General features: G+C 37.3%; 1 protein-coding gene across 2 annotated transcripts in view; it reads left to right on the top strand.

The window, feature by feature from the left end:
* Nucleotides 1-24,598, top strand: part of COMMD10 (COMM domain containing 10) — a 105,184-nt gene that overhangs the window by 14,893 nt on the left and 65,693 nt on the right. The window contains exons 5-6 of one of the 2 annotated variants that reach the window (XM_057372300.1): nt 9,818-9,928; nt 11,507-11,574. In XM_057372300.1, coding sequence (XP_057228283.1) covers nt 9,818-9,928; nt 11,507-11,557 — 162 coding nt within the window. In that variant the 3' untranslated portion in view covers nt 11,558-11,574. Of the gene's footprint in view, nt 1-9,817; nt 9,929-11,506; nt 11,575-24,598 lie in introns of those variants that run through there. The other variant, XM_057372291.1, reaches the window with a different exon arrangement.

Here is a 24,598-nt window from a genome sequence, read left to right as displayed (position 1 = left end):
TGTTTGCTGACAGTCTCACAGTATCTGCGAGATTAAGGCAGAATCTGATTCGACTTTGCCTTCTAATATTGTGTCTAGATAGGTAAGATTCATCCAGTGATTCTTGCTTGCTTATGTTTGTATGACTGAGAAACATTGCAAAACTATCATTAAAGTTTCAAAGTCCAATCTTAAAAATTTAGTAGTTGACTATGCCACTTGTGCTTAATGTGGCTGTGCATGTGTGTTATGACTGACAGTAACTACAGAGTTGAAGTTAGGAAAAAATTTCAACCTATTGTACTGGATCTGTTCTGTAGATGAGTGGTTGTGTCAACAGTTTTGTTGATAGTTACATGCCATTTTTATGGTGCCTGCTCCAAGTCCTGCATTTAATTTGCAGATTTGCCGAATACTGTTGGCTGAAGGTGATAGTCATTCATGTTGTAATTAATATATACAGGTTAAAATATCAGTGTTACAAATTTTAAACCTGCCATTGAAGTGTACTTTCACCACAATGACAAAATGTCTCAGTAACCGTGAGATTGCATTGGAGTTGTGAAGTAGAGAGTCAGATTTTTAACTACTGTATACCATCATGTTTTTCGATTGCTATAAAAAACGTGGGAAAGGACTGCAATCAGAAATTTCATGCAGCCATAGGAAAATCCAGCTGTTTCGCTGCAGGATTCCTCACCTATGGAGCAGTTGTTACAGTGAGACTTGGTGAAAAGAAGCTGCAGCATCCAGAACTTCCTACTCACACCAACTTAATTCAACTGAAGTCAGCAGTAACAATGGAGAATAAAAATCAGTATGTTTAACTAGCCRTCTCCCATGCTCACAATGCTCCATTTTCCCATCAGGAGAAAACTGGTGTTTGATCTGGGGCTTATCTGAAAGGAAACACTCTCTTCCTGATTACACATTATTTCTGTGATGAAGACCCTCCTGTGATGATTGGCAATTTTTGCCTGTCAGTCATTGCCTTCTCTTGAAATTTTTGCCCCTTTTTTCTGTTTTAATATTTATTTGCTATATTGAGTACACTTTTGTTCATCCTGCTGCTGTCTCCTCTGCAGTAATACTCCTTTCTTAAGGACTTGGAGAGAATTTTGGAAGGAGTTCATAATCAGGCATGTTTTGTCACCTYTAAATCATTCCTAAATTATTTTCATCATCACAGCAGGCAGAATTAGACATTTTCATGTCTAATTTTGATTTTTGATTCTGGAGTGCTGAGTTTGCTGATGGAAAGTGGAGTTGGCACCTCCGGCTGCAAATTTTTGAACTAAGACTTAATGGTTTCCTCTAGTTTTATGCTGGTGTGATTATACAGATATGAAGTTAGAGTAACACATTGAAGACCAATTTTTTTTAACATGTAATACACATTTAGTCCTCTCCCATCCTTTCAAAACTGCTAGTTAATGCAGTAAAATGATGCATACATGCTGCAGTATTTTCTTTAAATGGAAAAGTTTCATGTATTTAACTGTGACATAATACATTTTGTTTAAATAATTATTGAAAGACGAGGGGAGGCAACCCCCAGATTTTAAATGTGAGTATTTTGATTTTCTTTCCTACAATGAATTGAGGAATACTTTGTCTTCAGGAACTATGGCACTTACTTATTCAAGAATTAAACAGAGTGAAAGGATGGCTGTACTCATTTTCCTCTAGGTTATTTGCTTAGGACAACTGAAAAAATGTAAGTGAAAGAACTGCACTAGAAAATTTCTTATATGATGGATTATTTATTTCTTCAAAATACTTTGTTGAGGGGAAAACATTCTTAAATACTTTGTGTCAGTATGATATATACTGCTATAAAAATATGAGAAAAAGGTTTCCTGGAGATGTCTTTCATATCCCATTATCTCTTCCTTCACTGTTCATAATATTTCCAGTGAGGATAATATGTATGGCTTAAATTATGTAAACAGGTCTTTGGTTATTCCAGGAAATGTTTATATTTTAAAGCTGGACTATTCCTTTCAAATTAGAGGGAAAAAAATGGAAGCGAATGAGTTAATACCTGAGATTAAATCACAAAATTCTGATTTCATTTGTTAAAATAAGATGTAATTTCTCTCTTTTTGTAATTATTGTATTTGGGGACAATATATGTACCTTGATAAAGTACATGTGGGCAGGGAGTTGTTAATTTTCGTCATTACTGCAAGCAGCTACATTATGTAGTGCACCTTTTCAATTTGTCGGGCTTCATTTTCAAGGTATAGTTTTTACTCACACTAGGGCTATTCAAGGGGGGATTCCTTATTTCTTCAGCTGTCAGAGATCTTCCTCAAGAATGGACTAGAAGCTGGGTATTCATCTCTTTTTTATGCAGTAAGACACAGTCTTAAACAGTGTTACTTATCCTTAACACTAAAATAGCAGAAGTTCAGACTTTGTTATCTTAAGGTGTCAGTATTGACTTCTATGAATTAAAGTAGGGAGCACTCCAGCATTGATTTAGTGAAGCTGAACTTACCTCCAAGACTAGTTGCTGTATGTAAATTGATATACACTCTTACATATATACCATGTTTAGTAGAAATAGGAGTGTAAGTTGGAAAAACAGTGCTGTGGACTTGTGCATTATTTTGGTGTTTTTAATRGAAAGAGCTGCAAGTGTGTCAATTTTTTCCTCAGGCTATAAAAAGCATGATCTGATGTGCAGTAACACTGAAGTTACCACAAATGCCAGATCGTTTTGAACTAAGTGGTCTCTCAAAATAAGGATTAAATTATTTGAAAATCAAATGGATATATATATACCAGTGGAGCATGAAACGAATTTCTGTATTGCTGTAACTGACTTACTTTATCTGAAATAGTTTCATTCTGCCTAATGGAAGACTGATTCTGTGGTACCTGTTAAAAAAAAAGTCAGTAAGAAGTAAATTGGCATTCTGTTACTTTAGATCATTTTTAAAAACCACCCAAAAAATCAAATAAATTTCACTACTGCAGCATGTCCTCAAATTAATTAGACTAAGAAGGGAAGTTACTATAGATATGCTTAAACTACCCTGAAGCAGGGCTTTGACTATGGAGTTGAAGTCAGGAGACTTGAATGTTAGTTCTTAGCTATGCAAGTCTGAGGAAGCATTCTGTGCCATAGAAAGCTGTTGGCAATGAAGAATAGTGGTGTCCATGTTAATCGAGTCTGTCAGCACCACCAGTACCAGGAAGGACAAAGATAGCCTACAAGAGCAGTGGAGAAGAACTTTCTACAACGAACATGTAGTGATACAGTGATAGGTAATCGTTTTAAACTGAGAAAGGATAGGTTTAGGTTAGATGTTAAGAAGCAGTTCTTTACTGTGAGGGTGGCAAGGCACTGCAACAGGTTGCCCAGAGGAGCTATGGATGTTCCATCCCTGGAAATGTTCGAGGCCAGGCTGGATTTGGTTCTGAGTAACCTGGTGTAGTGGAAGGTGTCCATGCCTGTGGAGGAGAGGGGAGTTAGAACTAGATGATTGTTAAGGTCACTTTCAACCCAAACCATTCTGTGATTTTAAGCACTGTTTTGTGCCATGATTTGAATTTTCAGAAGGAATGCTAGGATTTATTTTGATTTTTGTTCATATTAGTGGCTTTTAATTCCGACTGTGGGCCACAGGCTCAATTTGCTTTAAAATTCTCTTCAGTCATGTTGGAAAGCTTCCTCAATTCCTTAGCAACTTTGTGGTAATGAAAATCTTTTGCTACCTAAAAAGGCACATGTTGGGGAGTTTTGTTGCTTTGAAATAAGTTCAGGCAGACAAACTAAACCATAGCCAATTGACAGTGGAAGAAATACCCAATTGAAATAATACTGTTGAACAACTGTATTATATAACTGATTTTCAAAGATTAATTATATGGTAATGTTATCTCTTTTATTTACCAGTTATCTTTTGGCTATACTGAAAACTGTTGTTATAGTAGTCTTCTACAAATTGGGTATGTTAGTTTGCCTATGCTGTATGTTCCTTTCCCATCCAGGGCTTTCATAACCCTTTTTCCATCCTAAGCATAAAACTACAGGACACTATTGCCAGTTTAGAATTGCTTCTGCATTCTCTGCCCATTAGACTTGTTAACAAGTTCAGCCCAGACGTGTATTTTTTTTTCACTTTTTAGACTTTGAGACACTGGTTTTGAGAATTCTTTTTCTTGCTCTTTGCTAACTGCTAATCAGCATTTATTTCTCTGCCTGTAGAAATGCTCATAGATAATTTGCTTGCCACAGAGGCTAATACTGGATATGGCAGGGTCTTCATGGTGTTTTCTGTAGCCAGTTTATCTATAGTGGATTGTTAAGTAGTGTATAACCTATAATGATGATAATTGTCCATCTGTTCTGAGTCATGCATGTTTTCTGAATAAACATTCTATTTAATGAAAGCTAGGCATTTTGAAAGCAGCAAATCTCACCAAGAAAATGGAGTGCACGAATCTGAACAAAATAATTAGATCTTCATAACAGGTTAAATTTCAACTGTGAAGTAGTTGGCAGTCTAATTGTCTGGGGTTATAAAAACCTCAGTGCTGCTGATTTTATGTGCCCAAGTAGTGTTTTCATAGTGTAGTTCTTGCAGGTTCATTGCTGTGTTTACTCATTTTTGCTCTCACTTTCTGTGAGTCTGTGCTTGAAGCGCTTTCTAAGGGACAAACAGGTGCCAAATWATGGATGACAAACAGTGGTTTGCTTGGTATTATGGCATCCTGCTGACACTGTGGTAAGAAGTAAGCTGTGCCACAGCAATGAGTTTGGAGAGCCATAATACTGGTCTCCTGTGATAATTTGTTACATTAGATAACCTTCTAGAATCAGGTAATGTAAATGAAAATTTCAGTTTTCTGCAAAAAAAAAAAAAAAATACACCGAGATCGGCGTTTCCCCCCTTTGTTTTCAGAGGAACTTTCTCCATCCACCTCTGCCATTTTTATGTCCGCCATTGACCTCGCGGGAGATCTGAGCCAGCCGGGACCCGCGCCACAGCGCCCCCTGCAGCCACCGGGGAATCATCGCACCCGCCCTGCCCGGCCGGGAGCCAACAGCGCCCCTGCCGACTGGGACTGTAACTGCACCAAAAGGGAGGGTGTGTCTCTGTAAGGCTGTCACTGAGTTTGGGACTGGGCTGGTTGKTGCTGTTGTTATTGTTRCTTGTTTCACCTTGTTATAAGTATTGTTAAAAACTGTTACTCCCTTTAACCCATATTCTTGCCTGAAAGCCCATGATTTTCAAAGCTATAATAATTCGGAGGGAAGGGGTGGGGTCACATCCACCACTCCAAGGGGGGGTCCCTGCCTTTGTTGGCAAACATCTGTCTTTCAAACCGAAACAACCAAGACCAATTAAAAAATATTCCCTTTTCCTCTTCTGGTACTGACTGAGTATTTAAGCCCCTTTTTTTCTGTTATTTGACAATATTGGACCCTGCTCCAGAGGTTTGGCTGAAGTTRGAAGTATTAGGTAAGAAATTTTAGGTGAATGCATATTTTCTCAAGTTCTGTTGTCTTACTTTGTTGTCCCTGTTTCACAATACTTCCCCTTATTTTGTTTCCTTAAATTAGGTCCTTGCCAACCTATTTTCCACTGTTGGTTTCTTGTCTGCTTTGGCTCCATTCTTGGTCCTTCAGGTTGGAGCCCTGCAATGTTTCTGTTGTTACTGACATTTGTTCTGCTTTCCTTCTCAATGTTTAAGTCCTTCATTTTGAGTCTAATAGCTGGTTCTTGTATAGTTAACATGATGAACCTGAATTTCTTTGCCGAAGAACATTGATTTGATTTCTCATTGAAGAGTAAAATAAATGTATCTGTGTAATTGAGAGAAGTATTTTTTGACAACTAATCCAGAAACTTGTCCTTTTTATCACACTTCTTGAATTTCTTCTGAGTTTGAGTTTAATTTGTAGTAATATTTATGGGCAGTGAAAAGTAAAATTGAAGGAGCTGTGGTGAAAGCATTCTGGAAAGGGACAAGAAAGTATGTAGAAACACAGTGGGCAGTGACAAGGGAAATGGTAGATTCTGTGGGTGTTAAGTTTGACTGCGTGAACCTTGATTTGATTGGAGCTCATGCTTGAGGCTTAAATCAGATGTGAAAGCTGCCTTGACATTTAGCGCACTGGGCTTTTTGTAAGAGATTGACTTTCACCCAAATGTTTTATCATAGTGATGTTAGATTGCTGATGATCTTTTCTTACTGTGTAAAATACTATGCTCTACTACATAACTTGAAAAATAGTCTGGTAGACAGGACAGTGGGCTTGAGTTGGAAGATGCATTGTTTTGCACTGGAAGAAAAGGACTGTGGCCATCACAGACAGACCAGAGATGATGTTTTTATCTACCTGCRGAGGTGCTGCTCATCTTCAGTTGAAGGGTTAGATCCTCCTACACTAGAACTAGCTGCTTTCTAGTGTGGATCTGCCTTGGGACAGCTGTGGGTGGCCACTGAGAAGCACTGGGGGTATGAAGGTACAGAGCTGGTTCAGCAGCGATGACACTTATCCCTTCAGCTGGTACTGAGTGGGCGCTGGGAGGGGGAGGTGTGAAAGTTCTTCCATATCTGTTAGTCCCGAGTGTCATGGTAATGTCTTCAGAAGCCTGAATGAAACAAAATGGACACAASAACTGAGGATTTGCAGGGGTTGTTGAAAGCTTCCCCATATCTTTGTTGCCCTGACTCATTTGTCATGGGGTTCATGGAACAGATCTGAAGCATTTTCATACATTCTCACTATTGGTTTTATTTAGTACCTATGTTTCTTTTCCTTTTCTTTTTTCCAGCTTGCACTTGTTTGTTTTTTTCTTTTCTGAACATAATCTTGAGGTTAAATAAGAGCCAGAGATATCAGTGAGAAGTTACAGCACTAAAAAGTATATTTTCCACAGTGTTTAGTGTTGCAGTGGCAAGGTACATTACACATTTCTAACCTTGCTGATAAGAAATTGTGAAAAGAAGCTGATGGTGTACAGTAGCTAAAATCATGGCTTTGTTTTCGTGCTAGGAATGGAAAAATACTTCTTTCCTGCCCCAGCAAATGCATTTCAGYTGGTGTGTCACAGATTCTGGCACTGTTCTTCTGTCGTTCTGTTTTCTGTAACAAGTTTTATGCTAGAAGTAAAAACAATTTTATAGTACTTTCATATTTGAAAAAATTGCCCTAAAATATGTACCACTTTGTGGCTAACAAATACTGTGCCTTGACCCAAATGCCATGCAAAAACTTGTCACCACTCTSAAAAGGTTACTTGACAGTTCAGGATGTTGGAGGTCTGCTAAGTAAACACAACCATAGCCAGATACATGCTGCATTTTTCTTTAAGGAAAATGGACCATTTTGGTGCCTTAGACAGCATACTATTTATTAATTACAACTTATTCTCATACATCTATGTTTAAAACAGAAAACAGAAATGAATTATACAGGAAAACATAATAATTTTTAAGGTAAAGCAATATAAAACAAGAGTTACAGCTGGTCTTCAGCTATAAACTCAGGTGACTGTGCTGCCATGTATTTTGTACTTGTTCTGAGCCCTCTGCAATATTCTGGGATAGATATGTATTAAAGTGAAATAGAAAACAGAAATTGGAATTTCTTTATTTTTGGTGGTTTGTTCTTCATGCTACACAGAGTACATAGTATTGAAAGCTTCAGGAAAGTCTTAAAAGTCAGACTTCCTCAGATATTTTTTTTGTCTCTAGTGCATTGTTTTATGATCGTGGGTAAGCTGCTATCCTGGCWAAGGCTTGGTTTCCATACTATAGTAATAAACTGTTCAAGTGGCTGATAGAAAGTCCTTTCTAAATTGAGGAGCTTGAGTCTTGAACTTTAGTGACTRCAGTGTGAAGAGCTGTCACATTCCAGAGCTCACTGTCTCTGTTTATCCTTAGTGGTTAGGTGTTTTATCAATAGATGGAACTGTTCCTGGTTGCCTGATTTGGGCTACTCTCACCACTACAACCCATAACTTYGGATCCAAGTCGGTTTCTGTTGACAATTTTCTTAACTGAACTATACCTTTTTTCTTTGATAAAAACCCTAACTTTTTTAGGTTTTTTTTTAAGGTACTATTTTTATGCTCCTGAAAAAAAMCAGTTAATTTCTTAATTTCCACAAATTTCAAGATTTGTGGAGAGAAAAGTGTTTTCTAGTTGAATCATTCTGGTATAATTTTGTGGAACACACTGGTTAGCACAGGCACTTAGCAGAGTTGTCCATTAGTGTGATTGGCTTGAGCTTGTAGACAGAATCCACTCTAGATTGTTCYTTGCTTTTGGGTGGGACGAGCTTTACACTATTGTTTTCACTAACTAAGATATAATCAGGTTAGAGAAAACCAAAGCAGAACTATGACTGAAAATTAATGTGCTATTATAATTCATATAACTTTTCTTTAAAGCATCTTTAATTCATAGGCTGTGGACATTCTGTTATTAAGTCAAGCTCAAAATGAGGTGGACTAGTCTTGGAACATCTTCACTGGGCCCCTTTGTGTGGTCTGCATGCTTTCATGCATTTGTTTAAATGTTCCTGTAGTTTTACACGAAGCCAGTCTGAGASTGGGCCTTTCCCTTAACTGTAGTCTTGGCTAAACTCCCTAACCATGTTGGAGTGGCCATGGTGGTTAAGGTATCATGAAATATAATCATCGTTTTGGTGTGCTTAGTTAYATGGCATCCTGTGTTTGTTCCACAGTTCTGCTGTTGATCCGGCATACAAATAAATGCAATTCATTAGTATGTAAGTGTAAATTGTATAGCTGCAAGAAATTTTGGAAGTTCTGTCTTTGAGCTGAGCCCATGGAAGAAGTTTTTRCCATCCTTTCCTATCTTTCATCTAGAGCTTACTGTCACTGTAGGATGCAGGGCATGTGTTATTGTTCACAAAACAGGACATTTGCCATGGCTTTATTCTATTAATGAGTTTAGCTGAATTTAGCTTTTAGATTGGTAAGAGATTAGCCAAGATGTGACACACTTCCATTTCTACCAGTTCAGTCAATGTTTACTGGAAGATGGGTGACACTAGTTTAAAAAGAATTTGTGTGTAAATTATCTTGGCAGATAGTAAGACATTGTATTTCCACTTCTCGTTATTGACTAAGGCCAGGAAGATTATTTGGTGGAAGTCTTGTAGGTCTGTTGTTGTGTATTTCATTTGTGTGTGAGCTGTGCCTTAAGAACGTTGGAATAGAATTTTAGATGAATGATTAAAAAAAGAATTTGAAATGTATTTTTTATAGCTTTCTATTAAAAATTTTATTGCTCACATGTTTACCTGGTTTTGTCTTTTCAGCATTAATGATTGGAAAAGCAGGATTATTTTTGTTATCAAGATCTGCATGTGGTGCAGCACACATTAGTAGATTGAGAAATTGATTGAAAAAATTGTTGATTAAGAAATCACCATTTTTAGCTGGTTTACTATTTATTGTTTTTTTTTTTCTTTTTCCTAAAAGAGAAATGAATATGAAATGAAATTGAATCTGTAACTTTGCTGATAAACTTCCACAAAAGGAGGAAACTACCATATTCTGGATCCTTTCCTTAATTGTGTTCTATGGATTGGTTCCATCAGATCTGAGACACAGGAGGTTGCTTTATATTGAGTGGTCATAGGCAATTTGAATGGTAAATTTGACAAGAGAGAAGCCAACTTGTCTTGGAGTCCAGGATAATTTGAGAGAAATGCATTGTGTACAAATGTTTAATATTTGTAGAGCATGGCACTGTGGTCATTGAAACACACCACTGGCAGTTTTGAAAGTTGACCTCAGTGCTTCTGTACCATCTGATTGTCATCTACATTTGTGTTTTATAGCTTGAAACAATTGGATGGCAGCTTAATCTTCAAATGGCAGAGTCCATGCAAGCAAAGCTGAAGTCCCCTCAAGCTGTGCTGGAGCTGGGAGTGAGCAATGAAGATTCAAAGGTAAGAAATACMTGTTAGCAGAGTTGGAATAAGTTGTGGTGCTGGCCTTATGTTAAAGTTCTGTTAAAGGCATCCATTGGARCTCTTGTTATTCTGGTCAGTATTTTCATTTCTATGCTTCATAAAGGTTATAGTAATCACTTGGAATTGTGAAATAYTGATATAATAGCATAAATATGCAGTAGACTAAGAACTGTGTACCAGCTCTTTGGGCTGTGACAGGAGAAACAGGGAATATGGTTATTTTAGATCTCTATAATGTTTTTGTAGATAGTTTATTTTTATCACGTGGCATATGATTGTAGTTCTTTTACTTTTAATGCATAATAGGTTGCAACCTTCTACCATGTGTGTACTTGTGTAAGACATTGCTCAGCATTTGCAACCTTTCTGTGCTAATAATGTATTTATATAAATGATGACATATAAGTATGAGGCCACAGGAGCCCAGTATTTGGAGTTTTTAAGGTAGAGTCTTAAGTTCAAGGATTGTGTCGACTGGTGGTGTATCAGTACCCAAACTCACTAGTGAACGTAATTTTTTATTCATAAAGTCTGTATCTTTTGTTAGCCAGCATGTTTCAAATTAGACAATGATTTACTTTTAACCTTATCTTGCTAGTGGAAATTAGAATCTTTAGTTCTGTGTTAGAATCTGAATTCTGAATTAGAATCTTTCTTTCTTTACCTATGAAAAATTCAGTATAAGAAGCTTGAGGGGAAAAATCAGAACTCAGTGCTGCTTTAGCATTGCATTTAAATCACAGTAATTTTACTAATGTGAGTGGAACTTMTGATTTATGGTGAACTGGAAGAGAATACACAGCTTATGTTTGTGCTTCTCTCTAAGACTTGCAGCAGTTGTGGTTTTTTTCAGCATTTTATTGCAATCTGTATTTTTGAAATGCAGATACAGGAACTGTTATGTCCAAGCTGCATTGGTGAGCAGTGAATACAGATTCTGTTCTTATGGCAAAACTGTTAAAAAAATGTAGAGGGAAAAAGGTCATTTACATGTAAGTCAGAAAGTTCTTCTGTGTCATGTACAAACAGAGTTCAGGTAGTGAACTTCTTTATCATTTCCTTTCTGTTTCTTTCTRTGGGTATGTTTAGATACCAAGATCAGAATTACTTTGTGATAATTACAAGCCTAGAATAAACTCATGATGGGCATTTAGATAAAACAGTGCAACAAGAAAACTGATGCTCTCGCAGTACAGACATTAACATTTAATAATCTGGGTTGGTATAAAGATAACTACAGGCTTTTTTTCAATGATGACATCCTAGTATACAAGACTAGGTATACAGTATACAGACTGACTAATATCTGCTAATACAAACAGAAGTGTGGGTAATTTTTCTGGTGTACTTTGCATCTGCATGATCTCTTAGTGCATTAAGTATTGTATCTGCAAAAAGGAGCTACTAAATGCTTCTTCTTTCCTCTCCAATTTTATGTGCGTGCCTTTTGTGCAGAAATGCAGTGTGAATTTAAAGTATTTGTTCTTAATGATTGTATTAATTTTTTCACTTTTTTTTCATAATTCACCAATATAATGACTTGATTTTTTTCAGGAAAGACACAAAATGCTGTTACAGAGGAGCTTTTGTGGTCCGGCTCATTAGGGGGCAGTAGTGCTCTTTGTCACTGATTCTTTGCTTTCTTTGAGATAATGCTCAGAATCATTCTGTAGTCACTCATTGTGGGAAGTGTTTCAGTGTTTTCATTTCTAATCTGTGTATGACGATAGAAGTTTCTCTTGCTCATTTTAAAAAATAAAGCCTATTAATAAAAAAACCATCCTGAACAAGGKAAATGAAATGGGCTATTATTTGAACTCTTGCTAATTAAAATTAATTATACTAATACATTAGTGTTTACTACAAATCAAAGTACTTGACGAACATTTGAATAGTTCTTATTCACAAGATGACATTTAAAATTAGTATTTAAATTAACTCTCAAGGAGAGGTAATCAGAAAACGTGTGGCTACATGGATGTTATTTGTGCATTGAGAAATAAAAAGAAATCTGCTATATGCTGTATAAATATTTATAGAGTACATTTTGTCAGCTTCAGATGAAATGCAGAGTCCCAGAGGAATAAATCTATGGAAATGCAAAAGTAAGGTGTTCTTTGGTTTTCTCAGGTGGTTCAAGCTGCTAGTGACATTTCCATTTCCCAGGAAATATACTGCTTTTGACTAGCAAATTCAGCTCTCATGATTTTTGTTAAACTTTTTTCTTGTGTTTTTTTGTTACAGATTTGCTGCTTGCTTGTGTTCAGACCTGGAATTATGCTTGAGTTAGCCCCAGTTGTGAGCAGGGGGGTGGGTCAGGTGGGCTTCCAGCTCCAGTTGTTCTGTGATCTCAGCTGCTTTGGTTGCTGCTGATGTTTTGTATGAGAAGGGGAAAAATGGTGCTTTCAATTAAAAATCCAATTAACAGCGTTTTATTACAATGATTCATARTTTCAAATGTTTAATTGCATTCAAAATCTGAGGGAAGTGAAATGTCTCTGAACTAGATACACAAAACAAGCTGGTATATTTTTGATCTCCAAGATCTGCTTGCTTCCGTTAAGACATTTTAATAAGTTTAAGTGACATTTAGGAACTGATGTGTAAGATAATCAGCTCTGTATAAGGGGTTTTTTTAATAGTATAATTTGATTTCAGAGTTTTGGACTGTTGATTGCAACATGACAATCTGGAGATTCTGTACAGAGTATCATTATTTTTATGCCTACAGGGTGAAGTGACCTATAGAAGAAGCACAAATCTTATAATCTGTGTTGCTAATTAARACTTTTGATTTGCGAATGAAGATTGATCCCCAAAATTGCTGTGTTTATATAATATTTCTTTCCTCCACTAATATATTTGGCAGCTATCCACATAGACACACAGCCTCATATCCCTTCCCACTGTTAATAGCAGTAATTCCTTAGGCTGTCTAGTCCAGACTATTTTAAACAACTGTGTGATAATTTTCTATAACCATAGGAAGAGCCATATAAATAAATAAATATTGAAATCTATAGAGAGATTGAAGGGCTTAAGAAATGTCACATGGTGCTGAGTATCTTCACAGAGGAATACGAGAAATGAGAGTGAGTTAGAGTGTTGCAATTACTCATCATTAAGAAGATCCGCTAGTAGGAATATTACTATACAAGGTATTTATTATTGTGTATTTTCGCACCTGATCTGTAGTTACAATTTATGCATGAAAATTGTTAGGATAAATAAATTATTTTTGCCCAGTGCTGTCTCTTGATAGTTATACAATTTTCTTCCATAAATCCATTCCACAGATTTCATTAAATTCAGTTACCTAATTGCAATTTGTCTTATGAAAGGCTTTGCTCTTTTCTTGGTTTTCCTTCTTACTTAACCTGTGAATTTGTTCTTAACCATTAAAAACTTCTTGGGGGAACTCTTTTTTTTCACTATAAATACTATGTGGATTCCTTGTGAAAAATCAATATTTTATTTCTTATGTTCTTTCATTATAGATATATTTGAAGAATATTTACAGGATTTTGTCTGCTAATGCAAGACAAAACATAACTGATAATTGTGCTGGTGTTGAACCTGCTCGTGTAATTCTTTTGACAAAAAACAGATAATATTAAAATTCTGCTATTCTAATTTGCTTTTATTTCCTTTTAATTAATTTCTCCTAACTTTTAGATGCTTTAACAGTGAAATGTGTTGGGAGACATTGACAAATTTAGAGAGATGGGCAATTCCTAACCAAATGAATTTTAATTAGGCAAAGGCCAGGTTCAGCACCTGGGATGGGGCAACCCTGGATGTATGTACAGACTGGGGGGCATCAGGCCCAGCATGGCCAGCCAGGCAAGGATTGTCCCATTCTGCTCTGACCTGRGGCAGCCTCAGCTCGAGTGCTGCGGGCAGCTTTGGGCACATTAAGTTATTAGAGAGTATCCAAGGGAGGGCAGCAAAGATGGGGAAGGCTTTAGAGGTAAAGTGATAAGAGCTTCAGCTGAGGTTCAGTTGCTTTGTTCAGGTTGGAGAAGAAGAGACTTAGGAGACATCTCATAGGAGTCCAGAGCTTCCTCGTGAGGAGAGAAGGAGGTGCGGACACTGGACTCTTCTCTGTGGTGACCCGTGACAGGACCTAACATTATGAAGTTGTTTCAGGAGAGGTTTTGGTTGGATTTTAGTGAAAGGTTCTTCACCCAGAGGGTGGTTGGGCCCTGGAAGAGGCTCCCCGGGGAAGTGGTCACAGCACCAGCCTGACAGAGCTTGAGAAGCATTTGGACAAAGCTCTCAGGTGACTCTTGGGGCTCTGAAGGGGCAGAGTTGGGCAGAGTTGGAATTAGACTTTGATGATCCCTGTGGGCCACTTTCAGCTCAGGATATTCTGTGGTTCTATGAAAATCAAACCGGAGTCTGATTACATTTGAAACTGAGCTGATAATACATACTTAACCATTCTAGAATAAGTAGAAGTCTAGAAATATGAAATAATTACRTTTTGCTTGTTGAAATAACAGGAAAAGTTTTGGGATGTTTTTTTCCTTMCAGAATTTCTGTACATTTCTGGACGTAAAAAAATTCAGAACTTTTTGCTTTGTTTACTTCAGTAAGTACATTCTGCTTTTGAAGTTTGCCATTGTGATTACATTTCCCACCTTTTCCAAAAAAACCCTAAGCAAAGGGGAAACAAATCTGTTCTTCTGTCAGAGCTAGATCAATTACTTAATTYACTCTGTAGATTCTGTGCAGCCTGTATGGGATGCAGGCACTTGAATCAATATTTAAGGAAATATGGTGATCCTTCCCCTTCCACCTTGGTTTAGCCCTTTGTTTCTCTCTGAAAAGAATCTGTGTTTGTGGAGTGGCATAACAGTGAGAGTTGGTGGATGCTAGTGATGTGATCCCWCTTCTGAGGCGTGGGAGGTGGCAGAATTGAGCATGTACTCCTTTCACTTGCTATCTCAATCCTTGCCTTTGGGGATGATGCATTTATGTGCCCTTTTTTCCTTTTCAAAATAGAGAAGAAATTTTTATCTGTAGGACCTTCGAAAAAGAACACTTGAAAGTAATATTGAAAGAACTATGATGAGGTCCAAAGACGAAATAATTGTAAATTGCATCCCACATTCATCAGCTACCTCTCAACCACTTACTTTTCTTTTGAGGACATCACCCTTTTCCTTCTCAGAGCACAAACAAGCTTGCGTGTCCTTGAACTGAGTTTAGTTTTCTCATCAAGCTTATTTGTACGTCTCTAACAATTGCAAAAAGAAAGTAGGACAGGCCTTGGATGAATGCAAAAATGTTGAAGGATGAGATTGAGAGAAAAGGGTTTTTTTCRTTCCTATTTAGAGGAGCTAATTGGAGACTCAGATAGTCTCAGACTGCACAGTCCTGGTTCAAGATTTTTCTGTGCCTCTGGACAAGCAAGGTTGCTGCTTTTGGCAAGGTGTGCATCATAAAATTAGTTTTGTTCTGAGAATTAAACCCTAATAAATACTGCTCCTGTTAAGAAAGAGGAAACTTCCCAAAGACAAAGTTTCAGAATATGAGAAAGGTCCTTATATTTGTAGGACTGGTTTTAAGAATAACAGTATAATTTTGAGTGTGTGGAACAACTCAGAAAAATGAGTCTGAAATTTATAACTTGATTTCAGCAGTCACATTACTGCAGAAAGATGACAGAAATGTAATTGCTCCACCATGAGAGACAGAAATTCTGCACTTACAATGAACAGCAAATCATGCATTAGACTGTTTGGTTTTGATCTATCATAGCTATTAGCTCTGATTAAATCCATTTAATTACAGRGGAAAAAAAAAGGAAGTTGCAGTCCAGAATTTTTAAAATGCTGAGAGGACTTTTTTGTTTTCTTACCAGCACAGAAATGGATTCCAGTGTAACCCTTGTTCTGTAAGTTGTGAGCAGTTTGATGTATTACTTAGTAACAATTTWCCTGGTGAAGTGACTCCAGGAGTATGCACTAACCTCTGGCTGTTGTACTGAGGTGTGTACTTGGTTATCTGACTTCATTTGTGATTTTACATCATTTAATTTTCCAGCTTACAGTAAGGATCTTTACACAGTATACTTACGTTTCTTTCATGTGGCTATACAAACAATTTATGAATACAGCCTATATTATGTCACATAAATTTACAAACACTGTAAGTGGTTACAGCCTCTACACATGGTCTGTTCATGGCAGTACATTCTTAAGACTTTCTCCCTGTCTCTTTGTGTCTAGAGCTAAAGAGCAAGATGGTCCCGCTTGACTGTCTGTAGTTGGTCGYAGCCTTGGGCAGCCTCAGCCTGCCATTAGAAATGAAACTTGTGTTTTGTAAAGGAGAAAGTTTAATTGTCTGTAATATGTGGCTGTACCATTGTCAGTCCAAATAAACAATAGAAACATAGCTCAAATACCTAAATTTAAACTCGATGACTCATTTCATTACCAGGTAGAGTTAAACTTTAGSGCCTTAAGGGAATGTGAGAAACAAAGGTCTGGTGAGCTTTTCTTATTTAGTGCAATGGTTCCTGACATCTGTTTTCTTAGAAAATTTGTTTCCTGTTTGTCCCAAACTGATTTTTTAAGCTTAGTGCTTCAGTTTTCTCAGATGAAGAAAACATATCCATGGGATTAATGGCAAATTCTCAGGCATTTATATACTTTCTTCCCTGTTATTCTCAGAAACTATGCAGTGTCTTAACAGATGAACTGTTGTCTTTYTGTGTGTAGCAGTGGAAGATAACCCTATCTTTTCAGTACTTTTGCTATGCTTTTGCAGTATTTCTAGGCATTATCTTTTCATCTGCTTTTACTTAGGCAGTAAACTTTGTGGTACCTTCACAAATATGTTAAAAACTATAATCTCTCCCATATCTGTTTCTTGCTGACTCCAAGGCAGAAGGATAAGCTAGCTAGGATAAGAAATGGGTGGGCTTAGGGAGAGATGAATGTGAACTTGCTTTAACAGCAGGTTCCCAGGTTACCAACATTGCTCTTCTGCCTTGTCCTCCATCACACTGATACTGCCTTAAGAATTGGAGGCAGAGGCAGAAGTGGACAAGGGACAACAAAAAGAAGGGCAACAGAGATGGTGAAGGATCTGAGGCAGAAGTCTGATAAAGGTATGGCTGAGGGATCTGGGGATGTTCAGCCTGGAGAAAAGGAAGCCAAGGGGAGACTTGATGGCTCTCTACAACTGCCTGAAAGAAAGTCCTAGAGAGATGGGGGTCAGTCTCTTCACCCAGACAGCAAGTGACAGGACAAGAGGTAATGGTCTCAGTTTGCACCAGGGGASGTTTAGACTGGATATTAAGAAAAATACCTTCACTGAAAGGGTAGTCAGGCATTGGAAAAGGCTGCTCRGGGAATTGTTGGATGTGGCACCTGGASATAGGGTATAGTGGTGAACACAGTGGTGCTAGTTTAAATGATGGACTCAGTGATTTTAGAGTTGTATGATTCTTTTATATGCTTTTAAAATCTGTTTCACTGCTCTTAGTTGCTTGAAGATATCTGTCTTAATAGACGGAAGAGCTGAAAATAAGTGACTTTTAACAAGTATGATTTYTGCCTTCTTAAGTTTTTGAAGGGCAAAAAGGAAGTTGGGCCAGATGGATTAAAAATACCATATTCATGATATTTAACTAACTTTTAAAGTCTGGGAATATTTACCAAAGTTAGCTTTGGTTGTTCATTCACTTCCTTRCATGTCAAGTCTTGGATTTTATTTGATTTTTTTAAAAATTAATTTATAATTTGTTTTGTGCCCTGCAGCAAACTTAGAAACGCCTTTACCAGGGCGTGTAGTCATTTGGAGCTGCATTTGAATGGTGTGTTTGCTTAAAGGAACCATCAGCTTGAGCTTGAGGTTCATCAGCATATTGCTGCAGTGGGGAGCCTGAGATGAGCCACATCCTTCTGCTGAATATTGTGCTGACCTCTAAGAGAGGGAGCCGCAAGGTTCTGATACTTGGAGGGGGCAAGAAGGGGAGCTGCGCTGGGAAGAGCTGACTGCTCTCTCTTTGGGGTCTTGACCAAAGTTTTGATAACTTCATTTCCTCTGCAGTGGGAGAGATATTGATAAAGTGAGGTTCCAATCAAAGTTTCTAAAGATGAATTGAGAAACTTAGTCATATCCCTTAAATTTGTATAATGGATTTACCTTTCTTCCAGAAGAAGCACTGCTGAGTGATGGCAAAGGAATAGCTTAGGTTTAATATAGAGGCTATAACTATACTTCTATCAGAATAAAGTTAAACTAGGGTAAGATTCAGCTTCAAAATGAGTGCATGACAGTATATTACTTGCAGACTTCCTATGTAAACCTTTCAAGAGCAGGGTTAGCCACAGAAATCAAAAAAATTACTTCTTGAAGCATTTGAACAGTGTCTCTTTTAGAATACTAAAATATGAGGACATTGCATATGGAAATGCTCAACTTGGGTTAAGAATTACAGATTCTATTAATGTGTAAAATAAGTAAAATAAAAATGCTGTGCAGTCCAAAGGAGAAAAGCTGATTTGTGTCAGAGYATTTGCATCTTGCCAGGGTCACGTCCCATAGCTTACTTTGGGACCACCTTGGGGTTGTGCTCCTGTAACCAGTCATATTTCCTTCTCTCTAAACAAGCTGTTGCATGTCTTGTGGAAAGAGATTGCTTATCTTTTCTTCCTGATAATGTSAATACTCATATCAGAAGAGGCTGTGAAAGAGATTGAAAGGGAGCAGCTGCCAAACCAATGCAGTACCATGCATGTTACACCTTGCTTTTGTGTTATGTACCTTYAGAAAACATTATGGTGAGAAAGGCCATTTCCAATTACTCTGTTGGTTTACACCTTGCCAGCAGTTCTATATTGCTTAGACTATTACAGACTAATTAGGTGTTTTATGTGGCAAGCATCTCACCAGGTCTGCTCAGAGTAGTATAGAAGGAGTCCACACTTTTTCATTTGCATTCAGTTTACATTTGTGTTCAYCAATGTTATTCTCTCCTGTGCTCTACTTTTTCTTTGCCAGTTCTTTAATTCATTGTTTTGTGTATTTTGGTACAAAATGATACTGTCAAGGAAAAGTAATCTTCTTGTGGTAATGAGTTTCAAACCAAGCATCTTTGGGGGTTAATGGCATGGTTTTGAATTTAAAAGCAATTTGATTGCCCACTTTGCAGAATTGTTGGAGTTGATTTCCTGTTACTTTTGCTAATTTTATGTTTGCAAGTAATGTAATTTCCAAATCTGGCTTTCTGGAGAAATAGTAGGTCTGYTCTCGAAAGAGCATCACCCACATTGTTAACATCTGTCCTGTTTGAGGCAATAAATACGCAGTACATGCTGTCAAACAGTATCAGTGCTGAGCATCTGACATCAAACAGGTGTCTAACAATGTTGTGACACCGTTTCCAGTCCCTCTTCAGGTGGAATAAGGTAAGTCATTACCTCAATTATATGCAGAAGAGACAATTTTCACCCATCTTGTTTCCTGTTGTTTACTAATGACAGGAATCTGGTATCTGAAACTATGTGGCATCTCAGTTTGTTCCACTTGGCTTTGTATGAATGTTTAACAAACTTTAAAAGCTGCTATGACAAGTGACCTTTTTCACTGGTTAAAATACATGAAATATTTCCTCTTTCACAGGAAAACCACAACCCACAGCATGGCCTACAGCCTCTGAGAAAATCTTATTCAGTATGATTGTGTAAAATCACTACTAATGAAATAACATGTATTTCKAGGAATGCATTCTCTCTGGCAAGACAGTAACTGGGAAGAGATTTCAGGGGAGAGAGCAAAAACTTTTTGTCCATATCAAGACARATCCTCTTACTAAGAATACATTTTGAAGACTTGGAGTAATGAAAGGGTGATAAAAAAGGCAAAAAAGAGCCAAAGCTACTGAAAATGCTATCTCTCTTTTTAGTAATACTGATCTCAGGCTTTCTGTATTACCTCTGAGGCAGGCACCAGAGTTTAAAAAAGGCTAAAAATGCTAGATTATTTCTGTCCTCTTTTTCAATGTCAGCAGAAACAAGAAGTTGGGAGATGCCTATGCTTGGAAATAAGTCCAGTGTTATGAGATTGGGAATTCGACAGCAAAACAAGTTAGCAGTAGCTAGATTTGTACAGAGGTCTGGCTGGTGTACATCTCTTTGGGTGCACTTGTCTCCTTCCTGAGCTGGAGAAATGTATTAAAGAATGATAGAAACCTTAGGGCTGGGAAAGACCTTGAAGATTGTCAAATCCAACCAGTGACCCACATCCCCAATGCCACATCCACACGGTGTTTGAACACTTGGRATTCAGCCACTTCTGTAGGCAGCCCGTTCTAATGCCTGACCACCATGTCAGTGAGGAAATTTTTCCTGGTGTCTTTAGGAAAGTCACAGGCTTAAGCTTTCTGGAGGATTGACACCGTACCTTATGGAGTGCCCACTGGTGACTTACACGTGCCCTCATACCTAGTAATTCTGGAAGGTTTACAGTCAAAACTGAGTATAAGATTCAGACACTGCACAGAGGAATTCAGATTCATGTAGTCTTTACTGCTCCATCATGAAACCTAAATAAAGGACTTTCAAAATCTAGCCATACACACTTGAAAAGAAATATATCTTTTGTTCAGGAAAAGGTGCATTTCCAGGCAAACACTGCCTGAAAATACCTGAAGTTATTACTAGAAAGTAAGTGCCTTTTCTCAGAAAATCTTAAGAATGGTCAGGAGGAGAAGGTTCATTTGAATATGTCATTTACAGGCCGAAAGAAAGCTTTCTGTAGATTCAGGAAAGTCCTTTTGACAGCAGAGAAATGATTCCTAAGCTATTTCTTTCCTCTTAATTTCTAGATCACTTTGCCTCTTCACATTCTCATTCCTTCTTCCATTTTGTAATCTCATCTTCATGGGAACAGGCACATTATTCTCGTATTAAAGAAATACAACAGATTCCGAAATATTTTTGAAATWCTGCAAACATCAGGGTTGCATTCAAGTGGGACAGAGTTCTTGGGTTTGATGCTATGTCTAATAAGTTCTAATAAAAGCCTCCAAGTGCTGCTATATATAACTAGTAACTTTTTTAAATGGTTGTTTCTGTTCCTTTTATTTTTGAACGATGGTTGATTAAGTAATATGCGATTATAATCCTCTATTAGATAGGTTTCATTTATTCCTGAGGACTTAAAGCCCTTCTTAATGCTGTAGGGTTTCAAAGATGTGAAGCACAGTGTTATATAAAAGGAAGATGTTTAGGCAGTTTTTGCACAGTTTGAGTTCCTGGGTGGCAGTATATTCCTGTCTGTACTTTTAATGCTAAAATTTACCAGGCTCTTGAGTGAACATTTTTGTGTCCTCTTTTAAATTTGTGTCACATGTAGTGAAAATGAAAACCTTTCTGATGAGGACKGAAATGGGTTGCAGATAATGTCAATGAGATGAAGAAGAGCCAGGTTTTAGTATTGAAATTGGTACTGTTTGATTTCTTTCCAAATGCAGATGTGTTTGAGACAATGTAAAGGAGGAAAAGGTAAACCTTTTCAGGGAAACTACTTTGCTGCAACAGCAAGGAGCTGCACTGTTGGAGTGCATTAATTTGCTAAGGGTACTGTAGCCAGGCAGACTCAGGTAAGCTGGCACAGGTATGTTTGAAAATAGTGTAACACAGAGCAGAGATGCATGAAACAGACAGGGGGAGCTGGAGGCAGTTAGGGCAGTGAAGTGCATAGAAATGCAAGRAAATAGTGTTCTTTGACAGCCACCTGAAGTTGAGTTGAACCTCAAGAAGCTTTTTGGAGTAAAACTGAGGATGAATATTGTGCAAGAAAATGATGCACTCTGAGAAGGGTTATGCAGCATGATGCACTGCTTTGTTCTCTAGCTGGTTTCTGAAAAGTCATTCTGAAAAGTTCTTGAAAATTCAAGTRAATCATAATTCAAATCTAGTTTTTAGGGGAATTGCTCTAAAATTCACTTTACCATGTTGAACTGCAATTGTATGCTTCTGTGGCCTTAAGGGAGTCCCAAAGCACTTGAAACCATCCTTGAATTTGACATTGAGGCCTGTGATGCTCRTCTAGGATGGAGTATAACACCTGTTGTGTTTACCAGATTTGAGGTAATTGAAGGTAATTGACACATTTTTATCTGAGGGAGTACATTCCTAGGGTGAGCCACACACCGATAGCAGATCTTTTGAGACTGTGTGGGCATAGTAAGGCAGAAGAAGGATATAGCAACAAAAAACCCTCCAAAATGAAAAAAATACCCAAAAAAAGGCATCTAACATGTCTGTTCTTTATGGATGGACAGATGAAATATATTTGTCAATGCAGAGCATGAGAAGTGCAGTGGTGTAACTTAAGCACTGCAGTGAGACATCAGGTTGTGAATACTTGTTCTAATATCCTTCTTCCCTTCTTTGCAATGAAATAATTTGTTTTCTAAACATTCCAATCCAGCTTGAGAGACTGCTGGCTTTTTATAGTGGTGTGGCTTTAGACACTGGAAAAATAAATTAAAAATGGCATTCTGTTCTTCCCACTGTTTTATATAAGGACTTCAGTAATGTGCTTTCATCGTTAATTTTTTTTTTTTTTTTTTTAAATAAAGATGGAAATAAAAATTCTGGACCAAACATGAATCAGCCTCTAAAACTGCAAAAACAGCTTCGTCAAAATCAAAGTGCTATTATTTTAGTGTGTGTCTTTATATGCAGATAAGCACTTCACATTTTCAGAGTTATGTGAAATTGACATGTATTTAATTCTGTCAAAAAAGGTTGCAGGAGTAGGGCTAGTGTGAATGTCAGAAGACTGCACATTATTACTACCACTGAAAACAACATACAGTAGTGTGCTGCTCTAGCAACAGTGCAAAAGTAATCTGCCATTGTATATATATGAAGTGTCATATTACCTCACAGCATGAAAAATTAAAATATTCTTTAGCTTTTTGGAAGCAAAGTTGTTTTTAAAGAGTATCTATTGACAGGGAATCACTGTTTCCTTATTTGCATCTAATTACTAAGATTCCAGTAGAATACTCTTTTTCAGTTTGGGTTTTGCGGTTTTTTTTGTGTGTGTGGAGGGATTTTTTGATATGTGTTTGCTTGGTATGTGTTGGTTTGGTATGTGTTTTTAAATTTTTTTTAAGGGATTTTATGTTTTAGGGTTTTTTTTTGTTTGTTTTTTTGGGGTTTTGTTTTTGTTTCTTTTTTAAGTTTTTTTTGGTGGGGGTTTTGAGTTTGGGGTACTAGTATCTTTACTGAAAGTAAAAGTTTTGAGAAGAAAGCCCTTGGGGCTAGAAAAGYGTCTTGTAGTTTGTTCCACAAAATACCTTTCGAGTTCAATTGACTTAAACAGTATAAAAATTTCCATTCCATTTTTGCCAATGGTTTGTCATAGAACTCCTGGATTTTTGCCCAAACACTAAGTGACTRTGAGTATTCTGAGTTAAGGTCGGGCTTTAAATACCACGCTGTGGGGCATTGTGGGGAGCATGTAGTCCAAGTGCTGAAATAATGTGCCTTGGAGAAGAGGGCTTAGCTGGACTTCCCTGCTTTGACTCTTAGTACAGGAAATCAGCTGCATTCTTTCAACTTTCTGAAATTGGTATAAAAAATAAGGTAGCAGATGATGATTGATATTCCCACAGRTGGGTGAGTGCTCTGTAGAAAATAAAAACCCCCAGCATTTCCATGGATGTAATATGGGACACACTAATACTAGCAGGAAGATGGGTGAGGGGATCAAAAGGATTTTCCCTATAATTTTTTWAAACTGTAATAAAATAATTTCTTAACAAAAATTTGAGAKATATATATATAGTAAGGAACTGCATATGTGTGAGTGACAGTAAAATCTGTATTGCATTCAATTCCCTTCCTCTGTGGCCTGCATGGCCCTGGAAACTAGTTCAAGGTGGGGGCAGGACATTCTAGACCAAGAAGGAGAAGATTATCTCTGGAACAGGCATCAAGGACAATAGCCCATCCTGGGGTTCAGTTTTGTTGGCTATTCTTGTTAAGAGTGTTGCAGATGTTTTTAATCCTTAATGATGCTTAACTTAAGTGGGATTTTTTTTGCATGTGAAAATAGATACCTTTGTCAGCAGTTGTCAAGTATCCTTCAAGGCTGACACTAAATCAGTACAACAAGCTGTGATTGTAGATAGGAATCTTGGAAATAAAAACAAAGCCAAAACCCTTTCTCCTGCTGGCAGCTGAGAATTGTGTTGATTCTCCCTCTGACTACATCAAAACCCCAAATGCGTGTTTTCTTCTGTAGAGAGTGAAGGGAGTTCACATTCTCGCGGTTGTGCCTCTGTGTTTGTAAAGCTGTGCTGCAAGACTGAGCCTTGAAATGAATTAGAAAATGAAACAAAACCAAAGTCCTCAAAGTTTTTAGAAATCAGAAATAAATAGTTTTTTAGAAATCAGAAACCAGAAATATAAGTTCTTATATTTCTAGTGGAATCTGCAAAAAAATTGTACTGGCACAGAAGTGAATAGACTGATTTGCAAGTGGCTGTGAGTGGTAGAGTGGGGAGGGGTGTGACATAGCAAAGAAWATGCAACTTTAAGCCTTGCCCTGTTTTTAGCTGTGAACGCTTCTTTTTAATAGTTACTAGTCTTATGCTTTCCAAAATAGCAG

The sequence above is a fragment of the Malurus melanocephalus genome, unplaced genomic scaffold (genome assembly GCF_030028575.1).
Source record: "Malurus melanocephalus ecotype Western Australia unplaced genomic scaffold, MMel_1.1 scaffold_7, whole genome shotgun sequence".
In the NCBI taxonomy this organism is placed as follows: domain Eukaryota; kingdom Metazoa; phylum Chordata; class Aves; order Passeriformes; family Maluridae; genus Malurus; species Malurus melanocephalus.
This window is presented reverse-complemented; position numbering and strand designations above follow the sequence as displayed.